This window comes from Thamnophis sirtalis, unplaced genomic scaffold, assembly GCF_051295495.1.
Source record: "Thamnophis sirtalis isolate CommonGarterSnake01/CBP01778 unplaced genomic scaffold, rThaSir2_p1.2 scaffold_13, whole genome shotgun sequence".
Lineage (NCBI taxonomy): Eukaryota > Metazoa > Chordata > Lepidosauria > Squamata > Natricidae > Thamnophis > Thamnophis sirtalis.
In genome coordinates, this window is record NW_028261393.1 from 44,259,667 (window position 1) to 44,286,721 (window position 27,055).

Below are 27,055 nucleotides of genomic sequence, written 5' to 3' on the forward strand. Positions count from 1 at the left end.
ATGGTAAACCTGGCCTCTAACGGTCACTCACGCCCTCGTCACCTCAAGACTTGACTACTGTAACGCGCTCTAAATGGGGCTGCCCCTGAAAAGTGTTCAGAGACTACAACTGGTCCAGAATGCAGCCACGCGAGCGATACTGGGTGTACCAAGATACACCCATGTTACACCTATCCTCCGCGAGCTGCACTGGCTTCCTATCGGTCTCCGAACGCGATTCAAGGTGCTGGGTATTACCTTTAAAGCCCTACATGGCCTAGGACCCGGATATCTGCTAGACCGTCTTCTGCCGCATACCTCCCAACGGCCGATAAGATCACACAGGGTGGGCCTTCTCCAGGTGCCGTCAACCAGACAATGTTGGCTGGCGGCTCCCCGGGGGAGGGCCTTCTCTATAGCCGCTCTGACTCTATGGAATGAACTACCCCCAGAGATCCGGACCCTGCCCACTCTCATGGCCTTCCGAAAGGCTATCAAAACCTGGCTATTCCGGCAGGTCTGGGGCTGTTGACCTCAGGACTGAGGTCCAGCCCCAACCAGATTGAGTGCATGATGTGGTTTTTAATCTGTTTTTCTCTGTTTTTTTTTAATTCTTTATTTTTTTTTAATGTATTTTCTGTAAGCCGCCTGGAGTCCTTCGGGATTGGGCGACCTATAAATTTATTAAATACTAATACTCTTAACTTTTGCCTTGTATCATTATGACAAAGTTTAGCGTATTCCTATGTGAGTGGGAATAAAAATCCATGGCAGCGTACTCATTAACGGAGGGCTTGTGAGCAGGGGTGAAATGCTATCAGTTCTCCCCAGTTTGCTGCAACCGGTAGTAATAAATGCTTCCAGTTCTCCAAACCTGTAGTAAAAAATGCTTTTAAAAGTAAAAAAGAGGTTCCCATGATACAAAGCACAGCTGATTGTCACAGCTGATGAACCTTTTAAAAACTTTTTAAAAAGCATTTTTACTACTTATTCGCCCAACTGGTAGTAAAAAAAATGCTTTAAAAAGTTTTTTAAAAAAGGATCCGACTATCAGCTGTTTGACAGTCAGTTGTGCTGGGAGATGTTGGAACCTTTTCCCCTTTTTGCTTTTTTAAAGCATTTTTTAAACTACCTAGTAGCTTTAACCGTGACTCTGTGAAGTTCCTGCTTGTCGCAGGGGCCATTTTGTGTGAAGTCCAGCTGCTTTTGCATTGTGCGTGAGTCAGTTGTGTGGCTTTTGTGTTGTTTGTGTGTGAAGCGTGAAAGTTGGTTTTTGAGCTCACATGGCCATGGCCACCAAACCACACCCACCCAGTCACATGACCACCAAGCCACGCCCACAGAACCGGTAGGGAAAATGTTTGGATTTCACCATTGCCTTGTGAGAAAGGTCAGGTTTCACACTTAGTCAAGAAAAACCAAATTCCCAGGTACAGAACAGATGGTACATGGCTCAACGGCAGTAACTGTGAGAGGCATCACGAATGTCCTAGTGGACAATCACTTAAATATGAACCACGAGTGTGTTGCAGCTGCCAAGGCAGTCCTAGGCTGAATCAACAGAAGAATAGTATCAAGATCATGTGATAGTTAGTACCACTTTAGTTAGACCACAGTTGGAATGCTGGACCAAGTTTTGATACATAAAGGAGAAAAAGTTGAGAGAAGAGTGATAAAGATGATTAAATAAAGGTAAAGGTTCCCCCGCAAATGCATACTAGTAGTTTCCAGCTCTAGAGGCGGTGCTCATCTCCGTTTCAAAGCCGAAGAGCCGGCGCTGACCAAAGACGTCTCCGTGGTCATGTGGCCGGCATGACTAAATGCAGAAGGCGCATGGAACACTGCTACCTTCCCACCAAAGGTGGTCCCTATTTTTCCACTTGCATTTTTACGTGCTTTCGAACTGCTAGGTTGGTAGAAGTTGGGACAAGTAACAGGAGCTCACTCCGTTACGCGGAGCTAGAGATTTGAATCGCTGAACTGCCAACCTTCTGATCAACTCAGCATCTTAGCCACTGAGCCAGAAAGCTAAAATATGAAGAACAGTTGCAAGAACTGGATTTGTCTAGTGTAATGAAGAGAAGGGCTAGAGATGACATGACAGTAGTCTTCTGATATTTGAGAAGCTATCCCAGAGAAGAGAGGATCAACCTACTCCCCAAAGCAGTTGAGGGCAGGACAAGAAGTAATGGATGGAAAATTATTAAGGAGAGATCCAATCTAGAACTCAGGAGAAATTTCCTGACAGTGAGAACAACTAATCAGTGGAACTCCTTGCCTTCAGAAGTTGTGGGTGCTCCATCACTGGAGGTTTTAAAGAAGAGCTTTAAATGTCCAGAATGTTATACACTTTCCTACTTAAGCAGGGGGTTGGACTAGGCGATCTCCAAGATCCCTTCCAACTCTGTTATAGACTTATTTTGGATTTTTCTTCCTCCCTATTTCAGCAGTGTTGATGAACTGTATGAAACCGAAGTGGAAGAATTTTTGCAAGCTGCTGCAAAATACGATCTCAGTGAAGAGGCTGTGAGAGAAGAGTACAATGACGATGAAATGGACTCCAATGCAGACATTTCCAATGGAAGTGATCCTGAACTGCCCACCAGGGAATTGTTCTGCTCCGATGAAGCTGCTGGTCCATCAGAAGAGCCTGAGAAAAGACGTGAGTTACCTCTCTGCCTTGTCTACCAATAGGGAAGAAGGAAAATATGTGTAGCTCAGGGTTGAAATGAGGGGTCCTTGGTGCTCACTTGGTTGTTTTCTTGCAGACATTTCATTACCCAACTAGGTAACATCATCAGTGCTAGGAGGCAGGAGGAGGAGCAGGAGGAGGAGGGGGAGGGGGAGGATGACGACTGTGGGGTCCTTGGTGCTCTCTGAACTTGGGTGTTTTCTTGCAGATGTTTCATTACCCAACTAGTAACATCATCAGTGCTAGAAGGGAGGAGAAGGAGGAGGAGGAGGAGGAGGAGGAGGAGGAGGAGGAGGAGGAGGAGGAGGAGGAGGACGATGACGAGGACGATGACTGTGGGGTCCTTGGTGCTCTCTGAGCTTGGGTGTTTTCTTGCAGATGTTTCATTACCCAACTAGTAACATCATCAGTGCTAGAAGGGAGGAGCAGGAGCAGGAGGAGCAGGAGGAGGAAGAGGAGGGGGAGGACGACGACTGTGGGGTCCTTGGTGCTCTCTGAACTTGGGTGTTTTCATGCAGATGTTTCATTACCCAACTAGTAACATCATCAGTGCTAGAAAGCAGTGGGAGAGGAAGAGGAGGAGGATGAGGAGGAAGAGGAAAAGGACTGTAGGGTCCTTGGTGTTCTCTGAGTTTGGATGTTTTCTTGCAGACATTTCATTACCCAACTAGGTAACATCATCAGTGATAGTCAATCACTCAAGATATTACCTAGTTTGGATAGTGAAACATCTGCAAGAAAACAACCAGAGACCACCAAGGACCTCCCATTCCTCCAGTTTTCATCACATTGTAGGTCTTCTCCGTTATCCTAATGCTCATGTGGCTGGATCAAGGGAAGAAGTACATTCAGAGTTTGGCAGAGGTATCTGGAAGATGGTCTGGTAATACAGCTTGATTTCAAAATTCTTTTCAGAATTTTTCTCTCTATCCATCAGAAAAATTCCATCACACTCTATGGAGACGACCAGAAAATTCATCCTTTCAGAGAACTCCTATTCTTAACTGCTCTACTTCACCTTCTCAGTTCTAGATTCCATTTTTGGTGAGCTGCCTCCAAAATCATTGGTCAAGATCCATCTTCTGTTTCCAAAGCCACCCCTACCTCTACAAAGACCCAAAACAAAGCAACTTTTATTTTTCACTAAAGTAAGTTGCCTGTGTTCTACTTTCATAGTTGCGTGGCAGATTGTGGGATTAAGAAAGGATACATGAATTAACCAGGGGCGAGACTCAGCTGGTTCAAACTGGTTCAGGCAAACCGGTAGCTCCGGCGATCAACTGAGAGTGAACTGGTTCACGCCGATGATCAAGTGGGCCTGCCCGCCCGCCCCTGCGCTATCCTGACCTATATTTCCTTTGTTTGAAGCCCAGCTGGTAGGCGTGGCAGAGGGGACTGCCCCGCCTCAGCTGTTTTACTCACAGGGGCTGCAGTAGAAGTTCAGTTTTAGAGCTGTTTTCAAACGCACTGCATGCGTGCAGAGCGAATCGGTTGTTATTAATCGGTTGGGATTCGGTTGAATCCCACCACTGGAATTGACCTATCTCCAGATTTTCAGCAATTTCCATAACATGATCTTCATGCCTAAAGTGATCTATTTTTCCCAAGAACAGAGAATGGGGGGCGGGGGAGACACCATAATCTAGGAAGACCTTAATGCAGTGATGAATTCAATTTTTTTTACTACCGGTTTTGTGGGCTTGGCTTGGTGGGTGTGGCTTGGTGGGTCTGGCAGGGGAAGGATACTGCAAAGTCACCATTCCCACCCCACTCCCGGGGGACGGATATTGTAAAATCTCCATTCCCATCACACTCTGGAGCCAGCCGGTATTTGGTGAGTCTCTGAACTACTCCAAATTTCCACTACCTTCTTCTTTTAATGACTCCATAATCCCCTGTGGGGTGGAGTCTGGGCAACTTAATGGAGTGTTTGCTGGCCGGGTGCCTTTCCTGTTGCCAATGAGGAGTTCGCAGCTGATATTTACCATATTTTTTTGGAGTATAAGACGCTCCGAAGTATAAGACGCACCTAGCTTTTGGGGAGGAAAACAAGGGGGGAAAATCTGCCTCTCAGCAATTTGCCTCCTTGCAACAAACAGCAAACAGTACAGAAGATGTACACTGTTTGTAGTTTTACATTTCAGGCTATACTTGTACAGATTCTGTTAAAATTGATGTGGATTTCTGGAAGTATAGATATTCTCTAAATATCTATCGATATTTAAAAGGAGACACAATAGCACTGGGCCTCTTCAGATCAAGGATTTATTTTAAAAAGCTTCTTCATTTTGTTAAGCTGCCTAGAACAATAATAAAGCAGTCTTTAAAAAAATAAGTCTAATAATTTGAACATTCTATAGGCATTTGTAGTTACTGATTTACCTCCTTGCAGCAAACAGCCTGATTAGCACAAGAAAAAAAATCTGACTCTGCCTCCCAGCAATTTGCCTCACAGTAAACAGTTTTCAATTTCCATTTCAGCATGGGCCTCCCGACCATCAGCTGTTTCAGGCTGCAGGGACTGCCATAGCCTATTGCAGCCTCCCCGTTTTCTGAAAGGAGGTAAATTGCTGGAAAGCAGAGGCCAAACAGTGGGGGACAGTGGGTGAGTGGGGCTACACTCAGTGTATAAGACACCCAAATTTTCACCCTCTTTTAGGGAGGGGATGGTGTGTCTTATCGGTACTCATTGTGCTGAGAGAGAGAAATATCTGCCTCTACCTAGAATCGAACTCCCAGCCTCTTGATTGTGAGGCGAGAGCTCCATCTCTAGGCCACCGCACTACTAAGTCAAGGGATACATGTAGTTGGTAAATCAGATTTTTCTTTAAAGGCTTCATGGAAAAATGCCTTACGCTTGCTGTGATTCTTATTTTAAGACTTGCGTAGATATGGAAGAACCGAGTCAAGAATCTATTACAGATGCCCCGGAAAAGGAAGAGAAGCAAGAATCCCAGAAGAAAAATTTTCTTCGTGTTGGGGGCATGTTGGCCATGCCAGTCCCCGTAAAGAGTCGGCTTTTCACAGATGAGGAAAAAGTAAAACGAAATATCTGAGACCTCCAGAAGAGCAAAGAGCTGGTAAATTCAAAGTCATGTTTACATTTTGGATAATAAAGATAACAAAAGCTTGGTCCTTATAAAGGAGTGTGGCAGTTACTTAATGAGTTGCATAAAATGTTAAGTTGCACACAGAACATAAAGCAAAAGCAGAAAGAGTCCAGCTAACCTGCTGCTTCATGAGAAATCCTGGTTTCCTGCTACAAAAATCATGTGTTATAAATCCGTAAGACTGGAAAGGACCTTAGAGGTCTTCTAGTCCACCCTCTTTACCAAGGAATGAGTCCTTATATCATCCCTGACGTGTTTTGTCCAATTTTTTTTCTTGAAAGCCTCCAGTGATGGAACATCCACACCACCAGAAGGTAAGCCATTCCATTGATTAATTGCTTCTGTCAGAAATTTCTCCTTAATTCTAAGTTGGATCTTTCTTTGACAGCCACAGTGGTGTTGTGGTTAGAGTGCAGTACTGCAGGATACTTCTGCTGACTGCCAGCTGCCTGCAATTTGGCAGTTCAAATATCACCAGGCTCAAGGTTGACGCAGCCTTCCATCCTTCTGAGGTGGGTAAAATGAGGGGCCAGATTATCGGGGGCAATAGGCTGACTCTGTAAACCGCTTAGAGAGGGCTGGAAAGTACTGTATATAAGACTAAGTGCTATAGCAATTTTCCTTCCTTCCTTCCTTCCTTCCTTCCTTCCTTCCTTCCTTCCTTCCTTCCTTCCTCCCTCCCTCCCTCCCTCCCTCCCTCCCTCCCTCCCCTTCCCTTCCTTTCCCTATCAATCCATCCATCCATTCATCCATCCATACAAGCTCAAGGTTGACTCAGCCTTCCATCCTTCCAAGGTGGGTAAAATGCGGGGCCAGATTATGGGGGGCAATAGGCTGACTCTGTAAACCACTTAGAGAGGGCTGTAAAGCACTTTGAAGTGGTATATAAGTCTAAGTGCTATTGCCATTCCTTCCTTCCTTCCTTCCTTCCTTCCTTTCTTCCTTCCCTCCCTTCCCTTCCCTTCCCTTCCCTATCAATCCATCCATCCACTCATCCATCCATACCAGCTCAAGGTTGACTCAGCCTTCCATCCTTCCAAGGTGGGCAAAATGAGGGGCCAGATTGTCGGGGCCAATAGGCAGACTCCGTAAACCACTTAGAGAAGGCTGAAAAGCCCTGTGAAGTGGTATATGTCTAAGTGCTATTGCTATTCTCTGTATTGCTTCTTGTTCTGCCTTCAGATACTACGGAGAATAAATCAATACCCTCTTTTCCCTGTTTCAGAATTGGAAGACTGCTATCGTATCATCCCTATGCCTTCTCTTCATTAGGCTAAACCTACCTAATAGGGATGCAGTGGCTCAGTGGCTAAGACATTGAGATTGTCGATCGAAAGGCCAGCAGTTCACCGGTTCAAATGCCTAGTGCTGCATAATGGAGTTAGCTCCCGTTACTTGTCCCAGCTTCTGCCAACCTACCAGTTCAGAAGCACGTAAAACATGTAAGTAGAAAAATAAGGATCACCTTTGGTGGGAAGGTAACAATGCTCCGTGTGCCTTCAACTCTTGTGGAGTTATTTTGGAGGGGAGGGATAAAATCTTTCTCTTTTTCCCCCAATTTTTTTATTCTCTTACATACCATTTTAAATATACATTCACATAATTGTTATTCTTCTTTGCATTTGTCATTCTTATACATTTGTTATTCCATTTAAAAAGTTATAATATACAGTTTGGGTTGCTGTATTTACCATCCCTTCCTCCTGTTGTAACACCACCTTATTTCCCCTTCCTTTTCTCCCTCCCTCCCTCCTCTCCTTCCTTCCTTCCTCCTCTCTGTCCCTTTCTTTCTTCCCTTACCTCTCCCCTACTCCTCTCTTCCTCTTTCCCTTCCTATCCTCCCTCCTTCTCTTCCTCTCATGAGGGAGGGATAAAATCTTGTGGGAATCCAGCAGTTTGGTCTTTAATCTTGAGTGATGGGTGAATAACTTATGTGAACCCACCCCTTTAACGACAAGATGACTAGCTGATTCTTTGTACCATCATTTTGCTGTCATAACAAGCGTTCTCCATGGCTTCTCCATGACATCCCAGAGAAAGTCATCACGTTTCATGTTGATGCTTCCACAAAGATTTCCAGATCACAAAAGGAAAAAAAAATTGACCAGAAGACTGCAGAACGAGACAGAACTGGGTGTAATAGAAAAGGAGAGAAAAGGGTGACACTATCCACGGACCCTAGGTAACAACTAGGTATTGTTGTGGCCTATCAGCCGCCAGCCCCTACAACAGTCGAATCAGAGGAGGTGGTGTGGGAGTCAGGGTCAGCATCAAGGCAACCTGAGAGCTCCTAGGAGGAAGAGGGAATGGAGCTGCCAGAGAGCGAGTGAGAGACAGAGCCTGGGCCATCCATCAGCCTTTAGATGGAGAGTCAACAGCCTCCAGGTCTGGAGGTGGCTGATGAGGAAGAGGAGGAACAGCTGAGTCTAGTGCGTGACATGCGGATGCGCAGAAGACAGAGGAGAGGAGAGCAGTGGAAATCTATGGGCTGGTCCTGAGAAAGGAAGACTCACCACTGCTAGGCAAGGGATGGAGATGAATAGATGTGGCAGACAACTATTCATCTCCCGGCCGTATGGACTTGTTAGCGGTGAGAAACTTTTTCTCAGGGCTGTTGGCGCTCCTAATAAAGGAATCTTTGAGTTAACTTCAGAGGGTTTGTTGTGTTTTGGAAGCTGGGTCAGAACAGGCAAATTCGAAACCATCAACAATGGACTTTGCAAAGAAGCACACAACAAAACAAGAAGCTTCTTTTGCAGGTGAGAAGATGTTTCAGAAACTGGAAGACAGATTTCAGCTGAGAATTAGGAACAAGTCACAAAACTCCACCTGCCTTTCTCTTCATTTCCCCTTCTTTCTTCTTTTATGACATCATTGTTCTCACTCCAAGGATCTATTCCATGACATCACAATATAAATTCTCAACAGGAAGAGAAAAGAAATGGCTTCTGGAAGAAAACACTTTTCCCCATGAAGAATGAAGAAGCAGGAGAGGTGACCAACTTTTTCACTTGCATCTGTCTTTTGGGTTGGTGGGTTCTCTTCTCCACAGAGGGGCTTCTGAGATTGAAGCAAAGGGAAGGTTCAAATTGGGATCTCTTTGGTGATTTCTGTACAGGGGAACCATTCAGATATTTAAGAGGGTGGTCATCTAAGGGAGACCAATTGAAATACCATATCATCTGAACCTACATCATACGTGGAGTTCTACCTATGGTAACACAAGCTATCCACATGTTCAGAGTATACCTTTACCTGGTGCTGTTAGTTGCGAAGTCATGTCTGACCCATCGCAACCCCATGGACCATGTTCCTCCAGGCCTTCCTGTCCTCTACCATCTTCTGGAGCCCATTTGAACTCACGCCTATTGCTTCAGTGACTCCAGCCAGCCACCTCATTCTCTGTCGTCCCCTTCTTCTTTTGCCCTCCATCTTTCCCAGCATTAGGCTCTTCTCCTGGGCAGACTTCCAATTTTGTCTTTCTTTTTCTTCCCCCCAGTAGGAGTCATTGCATCAAACTGATGGTCATTGCAGACATGTCAAAAAATACAGCATATATGCATTTAACTTTTCCTTGCAACAGGTTAATTCTTCATAAGTTTGAAAGTAGCTCTATGGACTTGTGGGTGAGCACACAGGATCAACAGCATTTTGAGAGCTGAATCAACATCTTTCGACATCAACCACGATACATTGAATCTGCAGTATACTAAAACTAAACTGTATTAAGAAAAAAACACGAATGGGGCTCTGTAGAAGTTTTGAGCCATGATTCCCATGTTTAGAGACACTGGCCTAACATCATCATCATCCTCTCCTTGTTATGACCACATAATCTCTTGTGGGGTGGAGTCTGGGCAACTGAATGGAGCAGAGTGTTGACTGACCTGATGCCCTTCCGGTCACCAATGCGGAATTTTATTCAGCAGATAAATTCTCATTGTGCCCAGAGAGATATCTGCCTTTACCTTGGATTGAACTCTCAGCCTCCTGATTGTGAGGCGAGAGCTCATCCTCTAGGCCACCGCACCACTCTAGACACTGGTCTAACGCTACCTCCTAATTCTTAGAATTCAGGTTCTCAAAGGAGAAAGGTGACTTGGCCTTTTAGATGAGATGCTTTTGCTTAGGACTAGGCAGATACATCCAACATGAATTAAGGCGAGTGGTTCAAGAAAACCCCCCTGTCCTTCTGCATGGAATGCAAGATCTTCACTGTCCCTTCTCAAGCGATGACAAAACCCACCTGTATTCTTTTCCTTCTCAGTGTTTTCAGGACAACAGAAACGGGGATGAGCTAAGGATCCTTTTGAGGGATGGTGGAGTAGAAATGATGATGTTGAGAAAGGGCTTCGAAACCAAGATAAATCATTGTTCTATCTACCTCAATATCTGTACTAAGATAAGGGTAAAGGTTTTCCCCTGCCTACTCTTGTCTGACTCTAGGGGGCAGTGCTCATCTCTGTTTCTTAACCGAGGGAGCCAATGTTGTCCAAAGACATTTTCTGTGGTCATGTGGCTGGCATGACAGTATGTCAAGATGCACAGAATGGTGTTGTCCTCCCACCAAAGTGCTACCTATTTATCTACTTGTTTTCCATGGTTTTGAACTGCTAGGTGAACAGGAGCTGAGGCAAGTAATGGGAGCTCATCCTGTTGCGTGGTGCTCGGGTCTCAAACCCAGGCTGTTAGCTTTCCAGCTGACACGCTCAGCTTCTTTAACCACTGAGCCATTGTGCCCCCTGAATCTGTACTAAAGGAGTGATTCTCCAGGACATGAGATCAGAATTCTTCTGGCTCTCTTTGGATGCTAATAATATATATAGTTCATATAATCATTCTATCTTCAGTTGAACAATGTGCTGTCTGGGTACAAATATCTTTATTAAACAATAATCAAAATTACAACATCCTTTGTTAAATTAATATTGATTCCGCAATCTTTAACATAATAATGTTCCACATATTAATTCTACAATATTAACATAATAATATTAACCATAGTAATCATAATATTTACTTATCTCTTTTAACCTATTGTCTTTATTTTGTTTCCCTATTTCTAACTTCCATTTTTATAATTTAACCATTGGTAGAATAGATCCTATACCATACAATATTCACTTCGCTCTTTCTCCTTAATTGCCAGTGTTACTGTAATCTATTCATTTCCGCACATTCTAATACTTTCCTAATCACATTCTCATCTGTAGGGATCTCTTCACTCTTCCAATTTGGTGCAAATACAAAATTGGTGATGCTGAAGGTCGAACTTGGGCAATGTTGACGTCTAACACAGGTTCTTTACCATTATGCCTGAGCATTTCTCACAAATCTTACACTCTTTCTTGTCTTTGATAGATTTTCATCCAAACTTTTTTTTAAAAAGGTGGGGAGAGGAAATCCCACCCTGTGCACGGAATTTTTGAACTTCATTTTAAGATAGAGATTGTAGACAGGAAACAATCTGGAATCTGCTCATCCATGCTACGACTGTTTTGTGTAATTCCAGGAAGAGACTGACTGCAGAGCTAGCCTAAATAAGGGCATCTGGTAGCCATATTTACCGGGTAAATCCAACCCAAACATTCCAACGATCTCTTTTATTTTTAATTCATTCATTTAGTTCTTGGCATGAATTCCAGTTCTGCAGAGGCTTTCTCTAAAGAATGTAGCGCTAAACTAGAAGATAGGGAATAAGTTTGCTCTTCTTCCATCCTTTAAGAACAGTGCTGGGTTTTCAGCAACAGTATTCAGATTAACAGAGTTGGAAGAGACCTTGTAGGTCATCTAGTCCAACCCCTTGCTCAAGCAGAAGATCCTACCCCATTTCTGACAAATGGCAGTCCAGTCTCTTCTTGATAGCCTCCCGAGATGAAGCTCCCACAACTTCTGGAGGCAACTTCCGTTTCATTGGTTGATTGTTTTCACTGTCAGATAAGTTCCTCCTTATTTCTAGATTAAATCTCTCCTTGATCAGTTTCCATCCATTGTTCCTTGTCTGGCCTTCAGGTGCTTGGAAAATAGCTTGACCCTCTCCTCTCTGTGGCAGACCCTCAAATTTTGTGACACTGCTATCACGTCTCCCCTGATCCTTCTCTTCACTAAACTAGCCATGCCTTGTTCCTGTAACTGTGCTTCATATGTTTAGTCTCCAGTCCCCTAATCACCCTGATTGCTCTCCTCTGTACTTTTTCTACAGTCTCAACATCTTTTTTTATAGTGTGGTGACCAAAACTGGATGTAGTATTCTAAGTATGGTCTTACTAAGGCTATATAGAGTGGTATTAATACCTCACTTGATCTTGATTGTATCCCTCTATTAATGCAATTTAGGATTGCGTTGGCTTTTCTGGCTGCCGCTGCTGGCTCATATTTACCTGATTGTCCACTAAGACTCCAAGATCCCTCTCACAGTTCCTGCTATTAAGCCTAGTTTCACCCAGTCTATATGTGTACTTTTGGTTTTTCGTACCTAAGTGTAGGACTTTACTTTTCTCTACGTTGAATTTCATTTTTTTAGATAGGGCCCAGTGTTCAAGTCTGTCAAGATCCACCTGGATCTTGAACCTATTTTCTAAGGTAGTGGTCTCCAACCTTGGCAACTTTAAGACCTGTGGACGTCAACTCCCAGAGTTCTGGAACTCTGGAAATTGAAGTCCACAAGTCTTAAAGTTGCCAAGGTTGGAGACCACTGTTCTAAGGTATTAACTATTCCTTCCAGCTTAGTATCATCTGCAAAGTTAGTAAGTTCCCCTTCTATTCCCTCATCTATGTCATTTATGAAGATATTGAAGAGTACTGAGCCTAATACTGAACCTTAGGATTTCCTGAGAATGCCCAGTAAATATGCTGCCCCCATTCAAACAAAATTGTGATGGAAGTCTAGGGTGAGGTCAGCCATATCTGAGCTATAATCTGAACTGACTACCAAATGGAACAAAGAAAATTCATACTTGATATTCTCCTCTGTGCCACTGTAAACAAGTTTTCCATTGGTTGAAAAAGAGCATCTTTTGATGGGTTAGCACGATCGCATTAAAATCCATTCCATTCATTATCTGGGCTATTTTTCATACTTCCCAAGCTTAATTCCATTGATATCTTGGAGGAATAAAATGAAAGTGTGTTGATTCCAAAATCTTATGGTTACCAGAGTTAGGTTTTAATCCAGGAAGGAAAAGAATTGTGGGACCTATTTTCTTTCTTAGCGTTGGATGAAAGCAAAGAGTGACTCCATGGAGAAAATCAACAATTCCTTCCATTCTTCTTATTGACATTCTTTGTTCCTTAGGGTTTCAAAAACAAAATTCCTCATGAACTTCCTCAAGAAAGTCCTTTTATCCCAACCTTTTATATTGACTGAAATAGGAAATCATCCCAAATGCTAAAATTCAGATGTGGTTTAGAGATTTGGGCTGTGTGTGTGAATTTTTTTTTATCCAGATGCTTGTTGTATGCAAAAAAATGTTAGAATGTGAAAGATGGAAAGGCTGGAATGTGATGGAACTCTTGGTCTACTTATTGTTATCATGCAAGTGATAATCTTCATAAGGTTACTTTGCACTTTTAAAAAAAAGATTAATCCCAGACAGAGGGTATTTACTTACTTCCCTACCAGTTCCCAAATATGAGCACACTTGTGTTCCCCCATTCACGCATGCCCTTGGTCTTCCATGAATGCTCTTTTATCACATGCACAGCTTGCACACATGTGCACAGTTTGAAAATGTGCCTAAATTGGGCAGGATAGAGCCAGGACGGGTCGGTGGGCTCACCTGCAATTTCCACTACAGGTTTGGGTGAACTGGTCCAAACCGGCTGAATACCACCTCTGATCCCAGAGGTATATAGTGGTATCTTGGTACTCATAGTTAATTAGTTCAGGAGGTGTGATGAGTACCAAAAACAATGAGTACCAAACATATTTTCCCTGTAAGAAATAATGTAGTGAGTCACTCACAAGGCAGCTGACACCAACAAGTTCGAGCTGGTGCATTGAGTATCAAACAAACAATGAGTACCGGGACAAAATTTTCACATCAAAATGTGTTGAGTACCAAATTCAAATGAGTTTCAAAGCAGTTGAGTACCAAAGTATCACTGTACTCCAAATATTTGTTTGGGAATTGATCGAATACAAATATTTAACACTTACATTTAAAAGGCGTCCCTAATTAATTTTCAGTTTTCAAAATCATTTCAGGCTAATTTATCTAAACAATTTGCTGAATAAAACCTATAACCTTGCTTTATCTAAAGGTTGACCTATAAAAAAATATGTCCTGAACACACACACACATACAAATCCTCTTCCCTGTTTCCAAAGCAGTCATCCCAATCATATCAATATTCAAGATTCAAGCAATGAATCAATTAAAAGTCACTTGATTACATAGAAAAGGTTCTTGAGATGATTGAAAAACAACATTTGCCATGAGTTGCTAAAATTAGGTTCCTGGACATATGTAGAATGCAAGCTACTACGTATATGATTCAGGCATCAGCATTTTATTGTCTGTCTGTCTGTCTGTGTCTCTCTATCTAACTGTCTATCTAGCTATCATATCTACCATCTCTTGCTCTCTCTCTCTCTCTCTCTCTCTCTTATCTTTCTATCTTTCTTTCTTTTTATCTATCTATCTATCTCTTTCTATCTATCTACCTATCTATCTACCATCTATCATCTCTACCATATCTATCATCTATCTATCTATCTATCTATCTATCTATCTATCTATCTATCTATCTATCTATCTATCTATCTATCATCTATCTCTGCTCATCCATGCATCTCCATCCATCCATCCATCATGTCTGTCTGTCTGTCTGTCCTATCTAATCAGCTAATTTATCAACTATCATCCATCCATCTATCCATTCAACCATCCATCCAACCATTCATCCAACCATCCATCCATCCAATACAGATATCTAGTGGCTATCTAACTATCTATGTAGCTAGCAACTCAACTAGCTAGCTAGCTATCAAGCTATTGCTAGCCATCTGTAGCTATTGAGCTATTTTTAACTATCTAGCTATCTCCAACTCTCTAACTATCTGAATGACCCATGAATAATGTTCCTCTCACCTGAGTCTCCAGTAGTGGGATGCCATGGGGAACACACACAGACCAAGGTGCAAGGAACAGGGGTCAACATTTGCTCACTCAGCAGCTATGGAGGCATACAAAGGAAACAAGGACCATTTACAAAATGAAATCCGAGTACCATAGCAACTATAGCACAGTCTTTATTCAGTACTCTGTTCTATACATTTTTTCTGCGCCCCACTAAAATGTGTTCTGCATCCAGTCTAGAATTAATCTGAACTATAAAATGTGCGAAGCAAGGCAGCATTCAGGAACATACCTTTATTTGGGGACATCATGACAACAACATCAACTACAATTATCTGTCCTCCAAATGAGCCTTTGTAATAGAAATAATCTTTTCTACCTGTTCCTCTAAGCTCCCCTTCATTATCTTTGCTTTTTTTCCTTGCAGAATGAAGTTGCCACATTTCCCTGTAGCTTCCCATTGAAGTTTATTTAAAAAGCTTTCACTACAGTCATAATAAATCCTTTGAACAGTTCAGCTTTTTCTTCATTTCATTTCTTTCACTAGGCCAGGGCTATAAATTAGGCCTCTCTTTTCCCCACCAGTTTCGGATGAATGATTTAATTAACAAGGGAAGAAACAAAACAAGGCTTTTCAACACTTAAAAAGCTGTTGAGGGAAATAATTTCAACATTTTTTTTTTTTTAGATGAAGACGCTAGGGAATAGGGCCAAAACAATACTTCATTTCTTTTTATATTTCTTTTTCTCTTGCTTTGGAAACAGAGCCTCTCTTTACCTGTCTCCAAAATGTAGAGATAGAAAAAAGTAGTGCCAACTGTTGAGGTAATGATGGAAATGAGATGATAGGTAGGTAGGTAGGCAGGCAGGCAGGCAGGCAGGCAGGCAGGTAGATAGGTAGATAGACAGACAGACAAAAAGGAAGATGATAGATAGATGATAAATAGATAGATAGATAGATAGATAGATAGATAGATAGATAGATAGATGGATGGATGGATGGATGGGTGGGTGGGTGGGTGGGTGGGTGGGTGGGTGGGTGGGTGGGTGGGTGGGTGGGTGGGTGGGTGGTTGGATGGATGGATGGATGGATGGATGGATGGATGGATGGATGGATGGATGGATGGATGGATGGATGATAGGATAGATAGATGGATGGATGGATGGATGGATGGATGGATGGATGGATGGAATGGATGGTGGGTGAGTGGGTGGGTGGGTGGGTGGGTGGGTGGGTGGGTGGTTGGATGGATGGAGGGTGAATGGATGATAGGATAGACAGACAGACAGACAGATAGATGATAGATAGATAGATAGATAGATAGATAGATAGATAGATAGATGATGGATGGATGGATGATGGATGGATTGGTAGGTAGGTAGGTAGATAGATAGATAGATAGGTACATACATACATACATACATGCATGCATGCATGCATGCAGACAGACAGACAGACAGATAAAAAGAAAAAAGATAGAAAGATATAGATAGATAGATAGATAGATAGATAGATAGATAGATAGATAGATAGATAGATAGATAGATAGATAGATAGATAGATAGATAGATAGATGATGGATGGATGGATAGATGATAGATGATAGATGGATAGGTAGGTAGGTAGGTAGGTAGGTAGGTAGGTAGGTAGGTAGGTAGGTACATACATACATACATACAGGCAGACAGACAGCCAGATAAAAAGAAAGATAGAAAGATGTAGATAGATAGATAGATAGATAGATAGATAGATAGATAGATAGATAGATAGATAGATAGATAGATAGATAGATAGATATGGATAGATGATAGATAGACAGGCAGGCAGGCAGGCAGATATTCTCATTTAAGCAAATATATTCTAATGTTAACTATTCATTAAAGAAACAACTTTTACTATTAAGGGAAGAACTGCAGAAGATAGAATAAAAATCCATATTTCTGACCACCCAGTTGTGACCTTACTATTTCCTCAAACTAAATAGCCCAATGGTAAATATTCAGCTAGACCTAGCAACCTTAATTGTATTTTCATTTCAAATGGGAAAGAGGGAGTGTACTTATTTTATTTTTATAAATGACTCACGCCAAACGCTCTGAAAGATGCATAGCAAAAAAAAGAAGTGATTTCTTCTCTCCTTAACTTGCCCCGGGCTCCAAACCACCCAAAAAGATATTGGCTAGAAAAATCCTCTCATACTTTCTCTTTTATACTGATGAATGCTGAATTGGAATATAATTAAGGTGTCTGAGAGGAACAAAACAGGGGCAGAAAAGAACGAATTGGCATTATTTATAATCAACAAATAAGAAAACAGGAGATCAGTGAAGCCAAGGAGAAAATTCCAAAATTGCTTTCTGTAGCCATTCAGGGCTAATCAGGTGTTCTTTTGGAATATATGGCTAATTATCAGGTTTCTTTCACACAAATAAAAGCAAATCTAGGGGGATATGTTCTTACAGGAAATACTGAACACCCAGAAGGGAATCCTTTTGGTGCAAGGAAATAATGTTGGTTTATTTTGATAGTAAAGCCAAAAAGAGTCTTGCCCATCTCACCTGTTCATTTGGCCCTCTCTACCGGTGACTAGAACCAGAGGTGGGTTGTTGCTGGTTTGCTCACTGCTGCTTGGCTGCCGCCATTTTGGTTCCCTCACTGCCGCTTGGCTGCTGCCATTTTGGTTCCCTCACTGCCGCTTGGCTGCCGCCATTTTGGTTCCCTCACTGCCGCTTGGCTGCCGCCATTTTGGTTCCCTCACTGCCGCTTGGCTGCCGCCATTTTGCTTCCCTCACTGCCGCTTGGCTGCCGCCATTTTGGTTCCCTCACTGCCGCTTGGCTGCCGCCATTTTGCTTCCCTCACTGCCGCTTGGCTGCCGCCATTTTGGTTCCCTCACTGCCGCTTGGCTGCCACCATTTTAGTTCCCTCACTGCCGCTTGGCTGCCGCCATTTTGGTTCCCTCACTGCCACTTGGCTGCCGCCATTTTAGTTCCCTCACTGCCGCTTGGCTGCCACCATTTTGGTTCCCTCACTGCCGCTTGGCTGCCGCCATTTTGGTTCCCTCACTGCCGCTTCGGCTGCTGCCATTTTGGATTCTAGTGACTGTGCATGCGCAGTTCACCGTCAATTGTTCTGTGGATGTGCGCAAAACAATTGACATTGAACAGCACACGAGCACACGCACATTGAGTGCCGGTTGCGAACCAGCAGTAATGCCGGCAGCAACCCACCCCTGACTAGAACTAGTTTCCATTGGCAGCAAAGGTAGAACCATTAGATGTCTGTTGTAACAATCTAGAAGACCATTAGTTGGCAGCACAGAGTACACTACAGTACCTCTTTTGCTGCCATCTGGTAGATTTTAGTGTTCAGTTATGAAAAGCTTAACAAACGAAGATTACCTTATTTTTCAGAGTATAAGACACACCTTTTTCCCTCAAAAAAGAGGCTGAATATCTGGGTGCGTCTTATACACTGAATACGGCAATTTTTGCCCCCAGAAACCCAAAATGGCTGTGCAGAGCCTGTAGAAGGCTTTCAGAGAGCTCCTGGGGGCTGGGGAAGGCAGAAATGAGTGAAAAATGGGCTGTTTTTTTTGCTCAATTTTGCCCCTCCCAACCCCCAGGAATACTCTATAAGCCTCCTAAAGGCTATGCATGCATTTATTTATTTTTTACAAAATCGGGCACATTTTTGCAAAAAATGGGCCATTTTGGGGAGGTTTGCAGAGTGCAAAAACTTTTTTTTTTATTTGCCTCTTCAAAACTTTGGTGTGTCTTTTACTCTGAAAAATATGGTAATCCATTCCTGGGTTTCAAAATCTTCTACTCATTTTTTAGGTAACACTGGAAAGGAAAAGATGAGCTTATAAAGGATAATAGCCCAATAGATATCAGATCCTTGGACTCAGTGGTGGAATTCAAATTTTTTTTTACTACCAGTTCAATGGGCATGGCAGGGGAAGGATACTGCAAAATCCCCATTCCCTCCCCACCCCACTAACCTGCTTTCCAGCTCTGTTCTCCTGTGCAGGACAACAGAAGATGACCCAGCTGGGAGTGGCTTGCTGGCCATGTGACTGGGTGGGAGTGGCTTGCCAGCCATGTCACTGGGTGGGTGTGGCCAACTTGTAAAATGTGGTGAAACTCACTTAACAACGCTCTTGCTTAGCAACCAAAATGTTGGCTCAGGAACTCTGGCATTGAAGTATGCAAGTCTTAAAGTTGTCAAGTTACAAGACCCTTGCACTCCTAACCCTTTAGAAAAAGACCCCCAGGGGTGTTCAAACTTGACAGCTTTAAGACTTGTGGACTTCAACTCCCAGAATTCCTCCTTTCGCTCTTCATCTTGATGATATGCGGACGGGTGGGGGGAGGGAGCTGGAACTGGTTCTAAACGGCACTGTAGATTTGTGGAACCTCTTCTATAGAAGAGGTTAGAACTGGCAGGACCCCACCCCTGGGCCGTTCTCCCACCAGTGAGATATGCAAAGTGTGTGTGTGTGTGGGGTCTCTAGAAGTCACTGCTGGAAGTGGACGATGCCAGAGAGAAGGGATTGAATTAGGAAGCATTTAAAAAGGATTTATTCTGGTGGAATGAAGGGTGTCAGGTTGACAAATGAAGCTTTAATGAATATATTAATCCAGCCGCTGGTTTTTTTTAAAAAAAAATGGTGCTTGTGGGAGGAATTCAATGCCTGGAATCCTTAGGAAGATGGATGCATTTATTCTGATATTTGGAATAAGCAATTTTATGCAAAGTTAGAGTGGGGAAGAAGAATTGATATATGAGAGAATTGGGGTACATAGGACGGATGAATCCCTATGTAAGTTGAAACCAGTACATGTACAGACATGTGGTAGTAAAATGGGGAACCCAGATTGTTGTGGGCAAGGGGCTGACTCTGTAAACCTCTTGGAGAGGGCTGTAAAGTGGTATATAAATATTAGTGCTATTGCTATTGCTATAATTAGGGAAGGGGACAAAATATAGACCTGAAGCTATGCAGAGAGAGAATGGGAGCCTATTTCTGAATGAAAGAATATTAAACAGCCACATTATGGGTACATTTGTGCATGCGTGTTACAGAGACGAATGAAGAAGAAACAGATTCCAAACAAAATGTTTTGGCTTCTCCCTTTTTTGGTGGAAATGCTTTTGCTTTTAAACATTTCTGTTTTCTGTGGCGCTATAATAAGCAGATGTTTTTCCTTGATTAACTCCATTATTTTTGCATCCAGAAATAAATTATCTACTGTAGGATACTATTAAAAAATATATCCTGGACTTTATTCCATACTAGCCACACAAACACTGCACTCAGATAATTTGTTCTTTCTAACATGGGACACTATCTCCAAAATATAAATCAAAAAGAGGAGGAATAGCAGAAAATTCGGTTATTCACTCTTTCGTGCTGTTACAAGTTGAGGTTATATCATGCTGTGTGCTAACAACTGTGAAGGATTTATACAAGAATCCTACAACGCATGGCCTTATGGACTTAACTCGACCGATGGGCACAAATAGGTTGATTTACTTTCCCTATATACAAGTATTCCTCAAGTTACAACCACAATTAAGCCCCAAATTTCTGTTACTAAGCAAGACAGTTGTTAAGCGAGTCTTGACCCATTTTATGACAGGGTTGCTAAGTGAATCACTGCAGTTGTTAAGTTAGTAGCATATTGTTAAGTGAATTCGGCTTCCCTATTGTCAGAAGTTTGCAAAATGTGATCACATGACCTTGGGACACTGCCACCGTCATAAATACGAACCCATTGCCAAGTGTCTGTATTTTGATCAGATGGCCATGGATTGAAAGTATAAAAGATGTCATTTTTGCCCAGGGCCATTGTAAGTTCGAACGGCCATTAAATGAGCTATCAGTCAATGGGGAAGCCAGGTTGACTTAACAACCGTGTTACTAACTTAACAACTACAGTGATTCACTTTAACAGCTGTGGCAAGGAGGTTTGTCACATGGGGCAAAATTCATTAGCAACCGTCCCGCTTAGCAATAGACATTTTGGGTTCAATTCAGGGATGGGTTCCTGCCAGTTCTAACCTCTTCTATAGAAGAGGTTCCACAAATCTACAGTGCTGTTTAGAACCGGTTCCAGCTCCCTTCTCCTGCACATCTGCACATCATGAAGATGAAGAGTTAGAGGAGGAATTCTGGGAGGTGAAGTCCACAAGTCTTAAAGCTGCCAAGTTTGAACATCCCTGGGGTTTTTTTTCTAAAGGGTTAGGGGAGCAAAGGTCTTGTAACTTGACAGCTTTAAGACTTGCGTGCTTCAAATGCCAGAGTTCCTGAGCCAACATTCTGGTTGCTAAGCAAAAACGTTAAGTGAGTTTCACCACATTTTACAAATTGGCCACGCCCACCCAGTCACATGGCTGGCAAGCCACTCCCACAAAGCAGCCCACACCTACAGAAGAGGTTCTAAAAAATTTTGAAACCCACCACTGGTTCAATTGTGGTTGTGAGTGAAGGACTACCTAGGTTTAGCAAGTATTTTATTTTAAACCAGCCAGAGAGCTTTGCTCATTGAGCAGTTTTTAAAAATGCAATATATGTATTCATTCATAGTATTTGGGAACAGGATATATCCCGTAAAGAGATACCCTTGGAAAAGCTACATTTCAAGTCTCCTCCCATTTTAAAGCAACTATGATTCTTTTCATGTATCGCATTTTTTAGAGTAAGATGCACCTTTTCCCCCCCTAAAAGGGTGTGAAAATTTTGGTGCGCCTTATACACCGAATACAGTCATTTTTGCCTTCCTGAAGCCCCGCCCCCACATCCAATTATTGTGAAAAATGGGTGAAAAACAGGCCATTTTTCACCAAAACGGGGGGGGGGGTTTGCCTTCCCCCACCCCCCAGAAGCACTCTGCAGGCTTCAGCAGCTCTGAGGAAATAGAAAAATTGCCCCATTTCAGTGAAAAATGGGGGCATTTCTGCCTTCCCTCAGCCCTGCTGAAGCCTGCAGAGTGCTCCTGAGGGGTGGGGAAGGCAAAAACTTTTTTTCTTACTTACCTCTTTGAAATCTTGGTGCGTCTTATACACTGGTGCGTCTTATAGTCCGAAAAATATGGTATGTTTGTGGAAAACTTTGCATTAAAACAAGGCTGTCAAACTCAAGGCCCATGGGCTGGATCCGGCTTGTGTGGTGGTTAGATCTGTCCCGCGGAGCCATCCTAAAACAGCGAGGGACCGGCCCGCGGTGCCTCTGCCAGCAAAAATGGAGCTGGAGGGGGAAGGCATGTGCAGCCCTCCCGAGCTCCGCTTTCACTAGCAGAGGGTTTCAGAAGATCATTGCAGCTGAAAATGGAGCTTGGGAAGGCTGTGGGGGGCCCTCGCAAGCTCCATTTTTGCTGGCGGAAGATTGCAGGAGGCTGTACGGCCGCAAAAGTTGCTCGGGAGCAGAAGTGGGTTCCTACCAGTTTGGACCGGTTTGGCCGAGTAGGTAGTAACTCAGCTAGACACGCGCCCGAACTGGTTCTATTTTTGGCGGCGCCATCTTGATTTTCTGTTCTGCACATGCGCAGAACAATCTTCATTTTTCTTTTTCTAATTTTGTATGCATGCACAGACCTTTTTAGGCACAAATGCACTCCCGCATATGTACCGATAGTAATGCCGGCAGGAACCAGTGGTGGGATACGACTGGTTACGCCCCAGTATGGGTGTACTGGTGCCTTCTGGGAGCACCAGGTACTGTTCTGGTACGGTCCTACCCACCCGTGCTCCTTAACCTGTATTTGAACTGTTCGGGGCTTCTGTGCATGGAGCGTACAGCACCTGCGCGATGCTCCACCAAGCAGCTGGAGCATCGCAGAGCATCGCAGGTGGTAAGTATGCATGTGCATGCTGTGCATGTGTGCGCATGTGCTGTGCGCGTTCATGTGGTGGACGCCCGGCCTCGTTGCACCATACCGGTTGCAATGGGATCCGGAACCCACCACTGGCAGAAACCTACTCCTGCTTGGCAGCCGGTTTTCACTGGCAGAGCGCTCAGGTTGTCACAGGTGCCCCAACACAAGGGAAGTCAAGCTTGCCACACTCACCCTGGCCACACACACACCCCGAGCTCAAACACAACCCTGTTGTGGCCCTCCATGAAATTGAGTTTGACCCCCTGCATTAAAACATACACCCAGAGAGCAAACGTTCTCTGGTTGCCACTGAAAAAGTGAATTTATTTTAGGCTGTAATCTGCAGCTGATTATGTTGCAGCTAAGTTTTTATGACATTCTTCCTTCTAAGCCGGTTTGTGCAGCTTTGCATAGCTTTGATGTCCGATTATACATCAGATTCCTGAAATGCTCCTCGACTAATCCAAATATGATTTTTTTTTTTAAAAAAAAGAAAACAAAATCTTTCCATTTGTATTGCAGTAAACATGGAAGACGTGGACAGAGTGAAACACGAAGCCCAGGTATGCAGTTACGTAATTGTTAAAAACCCCTTGCCTTGATCAAGGATAATCCGTGTATTGTTGTCCTAGTCATTGTTATTTAGTTCCAGAATTGTCATTCTGTTCTGACAAGGTATACAGATATAGATTAACAGAGTTGAAAGGGACCTTGTAGGTCATCTAGTCCAACCCCCGCCCAAGCAAAACCTACACCATTTCTGACAGATAGCAGCCCAGTCTCTTCTTGAAAGCTTCCAGGGATGAAGCTCCCATAACTTCTGAAGGCAACTTCTGTTCCATGGGTTGATGGCTCTCACTGTCAGAAACTCACTTAACAGAAGTCACACTTAGCAACATAAATTTTGGGCCTAATGGTGGTCCTAAGTCGAGAACTACCTGTACTTGTATAGCAAAGCAAAATATGTTTGTATTGACAGGTAGAACTCTACAACGTCCTACCTGTCAATGACTACTTCAGATTAAAGCCCAATAATACCCAGGCAAACAATAGATACAAACTCAAGGTTAACTGCTTCAATCTCAATTGCAGAAAATACGACTTCAGCACCAGAGTGGTCAATGCCTGGAATGCACAACCTGACTCTGTTGTTATATCCCCCATAACATTAACCTTAAACTGTCTACCGTTGACCTCACCCCATTCCTAAGAGGTCTTGAAGGGGCGTGCATAAGCACAACAGCATGCCTACCCTCACTGTCTCCATTTATCTGTGTTTACTTCCTTTGTCCATGTTTATGTTCATACTTATACCTGCTATCTTTTACATGTTTCACAGACTAAAATAAAATAAAATAAATACTTATGGTTACAATTGGTTATGATGAGATATTTAATATATTGGCTCCTGTAGTTCCATTTAAAAAATCACATTTGGGTTACAGATTTCGGAGGGAGCTGGATTTAAATGCCATCCAAGAGTTTATGTAGTTGCATGTTTATGAGTTTAGATCAGTGTTTCTCAACCTTGGCAACTTGAAGATGTCCGGACTTCAACTCCCAGAATTCCCCAGCCAGCGAATGCTGGCTGGGGAATTCTGGGAGTTGAAGTCCGGACATCTTCAAGTTGCCAAGGTTGAGAAACACTGGTTTAGATCCATCCATAAGTTAGCTCTGTATATACTCATTTAGTTGTACATATATTCCTTATGCTCTCAGGTTTTTTTTTTTTTTCCACATTCAAAATCCAATCTTGTTCCTTTCTGTATTTCAGGAGCTGAAAGCCATACCGCTATACCGAAACCACTGCCCAAAATAATTTTTCAACAAGACTTCCCAAAACCATCTCGGCCTGGCCACAAAGCGAGATCCAGACCTTCTGTTTTAAAGGCAAGTGGTTTTCTTAGGGTTGTTTGAAAAGGCTAAACTTGTCAAAAGCAATGCTCGCTGATAGTATTTTGCGAAATAGATGGAGCCTCTTTTCATGAAAATCAGTGTCAACGTAGGCTCAACGTATATAGAACAAGGAATGGCAGAACCTGAGGGGGAGAGCAGAGTCAAAAGAGGAATCAGCCTAGAATCTCCACATAACCACAAATGGACCACATTCAACCTCTTTTGAATCCCTTTGAGTCTTAACTAGTGCCAAAATAGTGTTGTTAGTTGAATAGATTCTTGTTCATAGGCATAAGAATTACAGGGCTGAGCTGCTTGGGATTTGTACAGGTTCGGGCGATCTTCTAGCTAGGATTCTGCCCAGTTTGGCGAACCCCCAAATTCCACCACTGGCTGGCTATGTCCACCCTGTCCCGGTCCTCTGACCCTGCCCTTCCCTTCCCAGGAGTTTTCACGCAGCCTATTCATCATACCATACGTTGGCCAGTCCTGGAGTCTGGGGAAGGCTCTGATGGGGGCTCTGCATCGGAGGCAGAGATGGAGCCAGGACCATCTGACAGTTATCAGCCGACTTCGGAGTAAAGAGATCTGTGGGGCAGAAGAACAGCTGGAGCCTGTTCCCAATGTGCGTATGTGCAGAGCTGCCAAGAAAAGAGAAGAGTTAAGGGACAAGGGGCAACTTGGGAGTAAAGGCACAGGTTGACAGTGAGTGGCCTCTCCCATAGGGAATAAAGAGAAGCAAAGGGGGAGTGGAGTTTGCAGGAGACAATTAGTTTGTTTAATTAGTGTGAAGATTTGTTCATGACTCTCAGAGACTCCTTGCAAAGTATTTTCTGGTACAGCATTGCATTTGGAAGATATCATCCTGGTAGCTCTCCAAGCCTGATAAGGTCTGTGGTTGTAAATTCACCCTTGAGAGACTGTTTGCCGGGACTTTACTAGATGTGAATGAGAGGAATTCACATTAGTTTAATAAAAAAGAGATTTAGTTGGGACAAGGAGTCTGCTTTATGATTTTGTAAAGCCTCGGTCAGAACAGCTGTCCTGTTGAGCAACATTTGGCAGGGCAGAATTAAATTGAGACATTAAAACATATGCAATGCCCTTCAAACAGCTTGAGATGCTAGAGAAGGAATTAAATACAATTAAATACAGAGGAGAAACAAGGAGGAATAGACAAGGTGAGTACAGAGTAATCAATGAATGCTTAGCATCAAAACACTGGAAGGCAATGTCAACAAGAATCCATATTTGTTCTCCTTATGATTTAACCTTCAACCTATTCGGGTTGAATGCTCTTTTCTCCATCCCTTTCTTTGCAAACCTTAAGTAATAACATGCTGTTTTATTATTCAATGCACAGCCACCATCTAAGAAGCCACAGCCAGCCCCTGAGGAACCAGAGGCACCCCCTGAGAAGCCACAGCCAGCCCCACAGCAACCACAGCCAGCCCCACAGCAACCACAGCCAGCCCCACAGCAACCACAGCCAGCCGCTCAGAAGCCACAGCCGGCCACTCCTGCTGTACCTGCAGGAAGCGGGCCTACTGCCCCCGCTCAGCCAAAACCGCCAGCTAAACCAAAAGCTCCCGAACCAGAACCAAGCATATGGGAAAAGATATTCCCGTGCCTAAAGAAAAAGAAGCCGCCACCAAAAGAACCTTTGGAGAAGCATTTAGTGGCCGTTGCCCCTCCCCCGAAAGGGCCGTACGAGAAAACGTCTTACATGGTGGGTGACACGCGTTGTATCTCAACGGTGCCTTCGCCCCCCATGCCCGAGGAGCCTAAAAAGAAACCGCCAAGCAGGAAGAAAAGGGAGAAAAGGAAGACTTCCTCTGCCCATGTCTCGGTGCCCAAGACGGTTTTCTCCATCTTTGATCCTGCCAAAGAACCAGCCGAGGTTTACATCCAGGAGCCCTCCAAGTTGCCCAAAGGGATTTTGAAAACCTCCGAGGAAAGAGTGCAGACCAGCAAATCCGTCTCCATCATCTTGCCATCGGAAATGGACAAGGCCGAAGCGCCCCCGGAAGGGGCGGCGAAGTCTTCAAAGACCCACTTCAAAAGTCCGGAGGTCTCTCAGGTGACCAGCGAGAGCTCCGTTCAGTCGCTCCCTCAGGAAAGGAAACCCTCCTCATCACCTCCTGACCAGGCCAAAGACAAGGAGAAGTCATCGGAGGAGGAGGAAGAAGAGAAGGAGGAGACACCTCCTCCCATTTCTCTCAAGCCACAGAAAAATGTGCACTTATTTGCCAGAACGAGCGCTCCTCTGAAACGGAAAGGGAACATGAAAGATTCCGCCACTCAGACCCTCCCACCCGTCGAGGCGGACAGACCTGCTTCCCCCTTACTCTCATTTCCCCTACCTCAGCCACTCTCCACCACGCCCCAGCCTACCGAGAAGATGGCATGCCGTTTACCA

General features: G+C 43.6%; 1 protein-coding gene across 1 annotated transcript; it reads left to right on the plus strand.

Annotated features, from left to right (window-relative positions):
* Positions 1-1,427: 1,427 nt before the first annotated feature.
* On the plus strand, positions 1,428-26,965 carry LOC148043164 (uncharacterized; the record flags this gene model as incomplete). The annotated part of the gene is made up of 4 exons (XM_087727104.1): positions 1,428-1,441; positions 2,427-2,641; positions 24,515-24,630; positions 26,000-26,965. Coding segments are annotated over exons 1-4 (1,311 nt in total), but the record flags the coding sequence as incomplete, so codon positions are not given.
* Positions 26,966-27,055: the final 90 nt, after the last annotated feature.